The sequence below is a fragment of the Nannobrachium achirus genome, assembly GCF_963921795.1.
Source record: "Nannobrachium achirus genome assembly, chromosome: 12".
NCBI lineage: Eukaryota > Metazoa > Chordata > Actinopteri > Myctophiformes > Myctophidae > Nannobrachium > Nannobrachium achirus.
In genome coordinates this window covers 18,403,639-18,409,900 of record NC_137832.1, presented here as the reverse complement: position 1 = coordinate 18,409,900, position 6,262 = coordinate 18,403,639, and the positions used below count along the sequence as shown (strand labels likewise).

Sequence of the window (6,262 nt, the reverse complement as noted above, 5' to 3'; positions counted from 1 at the left end):
TATTTGTATATCCACTATAATTACATATTTTGTCATTGTAAAGAATGCTCTTCAGGAATGTAGTGCAACCTTTACACAACAAACCTGATGTTGTTGACAGGGCGCCATTACCAACCCACTTTGATCCTGTAACATACACAGCAAACTCCTCTGTGTGAGTGTACATGAATTTGTACACTCTTCGAGTGCGCAGTAGATTTTACTGTGTACTACTGAATGAGGATACAATTAAAATCTCCAAAGCTTATTCTAAAATGTACTCTAAATTCTAAAAATGTAGGTCTGTAAAAGCCATGAGGATTTGGAAATGCATTCAGAAATGAGTAGGAAGCCTTTATTTAAAAGTGGCCTACAACTCTGTCTCAGGAAAGCTGCTGCGTTGTAGCTCCTCCATCAAACCTATTCCTACTGCTTCTCCTCAGCTCTCCCACACTGCTGCGAGTGACCTGTAGAGATGGATACTCAAGTATAATTACTTTAAAGGAAACAATATCTTTATATATCTACAGTAGATACTCCGGAGTATTGCCATGTCAGGTGATCTTAAACTGTGTTTTAAAATACTTTTGTTGAGCTTGTTTGAACAATATATGGAAAGGAACGATGACCATTTAAGTGCGTTTTAATCCACTCACTTAAATGGTAGATTTATTATTGAGTGGATGGGGAAATTGTTTAAGATTTTCACATTTTCATCTCATTTTAATTTATTCAGTGTTTTATTCGATGCTTTGTTATATTTTCCAATGTTGATGATAAAAAAGAAACGTAAGGATTGAAACTGCTGCTTGTCTTTATTGTTTTGACCATTCCTTCTCCTAATGAATGTTCTTGTGATTGATCTCTTGTTATTATCGAGGCTATAATTGATAGACTGTTTTCAAACTGATATATTGAACACAAGTTATATTCACTGGAGATGAGTACTCTTCTTTTTACCACCATACATTATTGTTCAGCATGCATTGGGATGGAGAAGAGAAATAAACGTTTCTATAATTGGGAGTGAGGTGTGGTCTGCTTTGTGATCTGTGGGAGGCAAGGAATACTTTTAGTTCTTTTTTTTTTCTTTTTTTTGGTTCCAATCCACTACATTTGAACTTTAGGGCTCCGTAATCGATGAGGCAGTAGGAGTTGAGACAATATTCTAGGTGGGTCATTCCTAGTAGTATTCGGTGACATTTCAGCTTAGAAACTTGAACAAATATATGTTATACAGGACTTGAAACATTTTCTGAAAGAGGGCATGTTCAGCGGTCAGAAAAATCTTTCCAGCTTAATTATTTCCTAAAATCATGACCAAATCCATCCGACATGAATGGGACAAATTGTCAATCAATCAATGTAACGGGGGACATTTTATGCTAAAGATGGCAATTACCCCACAAAGAATATGGTTGCACATTGGGAACATTGAGGAACATCTTTTATATATTTATCAACCATATTTTCAGAATTGTGAAAATGTATCAATTTCCTCTATAGTTAAGTGTAACAGGGTGGACATGTTATGCTTTACCACAACAGTAATGCAACCTAAAACATTGATAAAGAAATGAAAATTAAACAGTGATAGAGGGATACTTATACTTCTTATATGGTTTTCTATCAAAGATATATGATACTTTCTGAAGTCATGTGCCTAGATGAATATTCAGGGGACATGTACAGGTGGATTCTTCATCAGCATTACAGGGGGGTCAACTGAAGGACACACATTAATTTAAAGATTTGAAACATAAAAAATACATTATTCACAATGAATGATATTTGGTGAGAAACTTTAGAATTGATGAGGAGGTTTTATTTTGAATTGTATAAATTGTAACAGAAGCTGAGTAAATATGTTCTGGGACATGGCATTTAGCTTACTTCTACTCAAACAAAAGTGATTATTTTATATTTAATTCACTCTGAGTACAAATATATTTTTTCTATGGTGGAGAACAGTGTAAGACAAGCTTTTCGTATTATTTTTGCTTATTTTACAAGATATGCTGTATTATGTCATGGGGACACAAATGGCACCCTAGAAATGACCCAGGTGGTGAATGGCATGCTTTATGTAACATGACACAATGGAGAGATGTACAATAAATAACACTTAGGTCAGTGATACAGCAGTTCTGCCAAGAGGCACAGGCAGGGACGTGTTGGCCATTGGGAAAAGCGGGACAACTCCCGAACGGCCGGTTCATTCCCGGTCGGTCCAGCCAACTTTTTTTAAATAAAATGTCGTCCTTCGTTCCATTTTGGGGGCTGGGCGGCCAAGAAAGTAAATCGTCACGTCGGGCAGAAACCTCGTATCTCCAAGTTTCAAATGTGTACATTTTTTTCGCAAAAGCAAAGCCCTGCTTCATCATCATGCAAGGCTGTTGCACAAAAGTAGTGAAAACAGCCGATCTACAAGCACACAACGCCTCGCAACTAGTTTAAATAATTTTTAACGGTTTTGGACATACAAGGTTTCCACCCGACAACGACGAAATATAACTCATGTAATTGGCCCACTGGCTTGTCACTTGTCATGATCTGAAATGGCAAATATTTGAGTAGCAGCAGCGCTATAGAGAGAGATCTCTCTCTCTATAGCGCGCAATGAGGGCCTCTATAACTCTTTTTCCCGGGCTGAATCAGGGGCCCAGCATGTCCCTGCGATGTACCAAAACAGTAGCTATGGAAACAGGCCTAGTGGAGACATCTAGGTTCTTACACAAGCTAACAAATATCATTATGTAATGGCCTATTATAAGTGATGGTAAATATAGAGGTTATAAACAGACATGTAATTTGCTCCTTACCTGCTATCAAATATTTTTTTAAGAGTGCCATTGCAGTGGTTACAAACTAACACTACGAAGTTGCCTATAGCTTTCAAAGTACTATTTACAATTGCAATTTGGCCTGCCTGATTTGGAGAAGTGCACTCAACTTTTGTCTTCTTCATTATGAAAACTGTTTGAGTGAGAGGCTTGTACACAAAGACTTGCATGGCAGCGATTATGAATTTACAGAATTGATTTTAAATGTTGGGATAGAGTTAATTCTTTATCATGATAAATGCTGGTTAATTGTTTGGATTTTCTGAAGGCTTTAGGGTTTGAAAGAAATACCTGCAATAACAATAGATGACCAGTAGGTGTTACCATTGTTTTAGGTGTGTTTTACAGAGGCTTGCAGAATGGTCATGATCATACATTTAGTTAGGTTTATTTAGGAGCCCCATTATCTGTTACGAACAGTAACAGCTACTCTTCCTGGGGTCCACACTAAATACTTGTAAAACAGAGAAAACATAATACAAAAATAAAATACAATGAAGCAAATAAACACTGAGTGAACAACATAAAAATACATGGTAAAGGTAACTGGAAAAAAAGAATACTGATATAGTATATGGTATAGACTCAACAATTTACAATTTAGGCATTTAGCAGACACTCTTAATCCAGAGAAATTTACAATAAGCAAGGTAGGCCAAATTGTCAATGCTCCTGGATTTCCCAGGAGTCTCCTGGATTTTGACCCCATCTCCTGGGAATCTCCTGGATTGGCAAATCTCCTGGATTTCTCCTGGATTTGGTATCAAACTCTCAAAATTCACCAGAACACAGGAAATTACATCTACTATATTCATTTTTTTCTGGGGGAGACCCCCAGATCCCCCTCTTTAGGGGTGGGGGCAATGCATGCAAGAAAAATCATACAGATGTTCACTGAAGTAATGACTTAAAGATGAGAAGTCATTATTAAAGATGTCTTACTTTGCTTCTGTCATCAAATCTGTACAACTATATTTAGCATTTTAAGGCTGAAATTGTACCCATGCTAGTAAAGCAAGCCTGATAAAAGTATCAAACATGCACAGAATTCAACAGAACACAGAAAAATATATCTATTAAGAAGTTTTGGGGAGAGGACCCCCAGACCCCGGTTGGGAAGTTCTGCGCACCCCAAAAAGAATTATCTCCTGGATTCTGACAGTCCAATGTTGACAACTCTGAAGGTAGGCCTAACTCAATACAGCAACATCAACACACATCAAATGCATAGAAATAGTAATCTAAGAAAAAGAACGTAGGTAGACCAAGCACCTATTCAGTAAAAAACACTTTATATAAAACCTAAACAAATGATATCTAACTTTCATGTAAGGTCATTGATGGTAGGCGTCTACTAGGCGAGTGCTATGGTAAGTGCTATAGGCTAATAAGGTGGAGTCTGAAGAGGTGAGTCTTCAGTTCAGACCACGGCGGAAGAGGGAGTGAGTCTGTTGTTGTTCTAAACACCTCTGTATAAGATAAGCCTTCAAAGCACTTCCCATTCACCATGCTGAAAGGTTAGAGAGAGAGAGAGAGAGAGAGAGATTTTTAAGTGCATTTTACCTTTAATTTCTGTGATATCCAAGGGAAAAGACAGAGTTCCAAAATAACATAGCCCTGTATTTAATACACAATACAGTAATAATTACATTTATTTGATAACTGGGGGCAAAATACATATAATTTTGGCTTATATAGTCTGGGACATATGCAGCAAAGGTTGTCGGGCATTGGAATCAAACCCACCACGACTCACTGTCATTAGACCCTAGATATCATCTCAACCGCTAGGCCATTGGCACTCAGAGGTTAACCATCCTTTCAGGGCAGCATTCCCATACCAAATGTCCTTTGTCGAGTTATTTTGTTCATAGTCACAGGACTAAATAATTACAATATCCTGCCACACATGCATGAGAGAGAGCAGAGTATAGACAGGCGTGATTACAATACCTTGCCACACGCATTCACTGGGCAGGGTTGTTATCTCAAGTTCTCAACATCTATTGCAAATAATCATACAATCAGTATGTTTCAATGGTCCTAAAATTGTTTCCTAGCTATTAGCCCAGTTGTCCAGGTCATAGTACACCTTGTGAGTTGGTAATCTATTGTATTTTACACAGATTTGGCACAGTCTTTCTCTCCAGTCGGTATAAGTCTTGATGCTGTGAGTACGGTGCCATTTGAGATACACCTCATAGGCTTTCCTATCTGAGGAGAGATTCTTGATATAAGCAGCCAGCTCTGCAGTGCTGCTGAAATCATCCACATGGATGAAGGACCCAGGAGGTGCCAGGGCCTCATAGGTAGCCCTGCTGGGGCCAAGAACCACTGGCACCACTCCAGCTTGGAAGGCGTTCCTCCATAACTTCTCACTAATATAGTCTGTGGCTCTAGAGTTCTCGAATGCCAGGTAGAAAAGACAGCGTGCAATTGTGGGCAGCAGGTTTTTGTCTGACAGGGGTCTCTTGTTCCAGCGTCCATACACCTCTATGGGGACATGTTTCTTTAGACTTTGATAAACACTAGTCCGCGCATGTCGACTTTGATTAACACTAGTCCGCGCATGTTGGTACTTGCTGACCACCCAGCTCACAAGGCAAGACCAATTTTGAGGGGCCACAGCGGACGTGCGGTAGCCACTTCTTGGAATTGTCTTTCCGTAAGGTATGAATATGTCGGCATCCCGACGGTAGCTCATGGTCCAGTTGAAGAGGCCATTGTAATGGGTGAGGTTTCCATTATTGATGGGTGGTTCCAAGGACAGCCACACCCAATGCTGGGAGGCTGTGCGATGGACGTGGAGAGGCAGGGAGGAGTGCCCTGTTCTCAGCTCATTGTGGTGGAAGACCACCACGTCAGCTGTGGAGATCGCGGAGGAGTTGTCACTCAGGAAACAGTTGCTTATGTTATACATCTCCCTACATTTGTCTCCTTCGAGGCTGTAGGAGCGACCAAATGGCCAGTGCCACAGGAGAATAGTGAGGTTCTTCTTTGGAAGGGAATCTGGATGATGCCTCATGTGAAGGTTTTGGTCCTGCAGGTTGCGTTGGAGCCGATAATAGAAAATTAAGAGCAGAATGAGGAAGATGGGAAAGGATGTAGTTATAGAGGTAGGCATTGGTGCTCAAGTATATTCCAGTCCCGAAGCACACGGCACAGTGCACATATGCAACTCCTGGCAAGAAAAATGCTTCGATTAGAGGTTGAGGTGTCAGATACTTTCACATTTTTCACCACAGAAAATATGAGGGTATTCACTGGGGAAAGTCTCCATCTAAAGTAATTTGATGTGATGTCAAATATGTTTCTTTAACAATTGAAAAACCATGCCATTAGGTGGTGAACTATCACCAAATATTTAATTTCTTGAAGCAGTCATTTGTTATCAATTACTGCATTGATATTACCTTGCCCCACAACCACATTTGTAAACC

General features: G+C 39.5%; 1 protein-coding gene across 1 annotated transcript; it reads right to left on the bottom strand.

Annotated features, from left to right (window-relative positions):
- Nucleotides 1-4,878: 4,878 nt before the first annotated feature.
- On the bottom strand, nucleotides 4,879-5,808 carry LOC308296013 (alpha-(1,3)-fucosyltransferase 7; the record flags this gene model as incomplete). The annotated part of the gene is made up of 1 exon (XM_080739122.1): nucleotides 4,879-5,808. The coding sequence occupies exon 1, from the start codon at nucleotides 5,740-5,742 to the stop codon at nucleotides 4,879-4,881; it is 864 nt and encodes a 287-aa protein (XP_080595248.1). The 5' UTR covers nucleotides 5,743-5,808.
- Nucleotides 5,809-6,262: the final 454 nt, after the last annotated feature.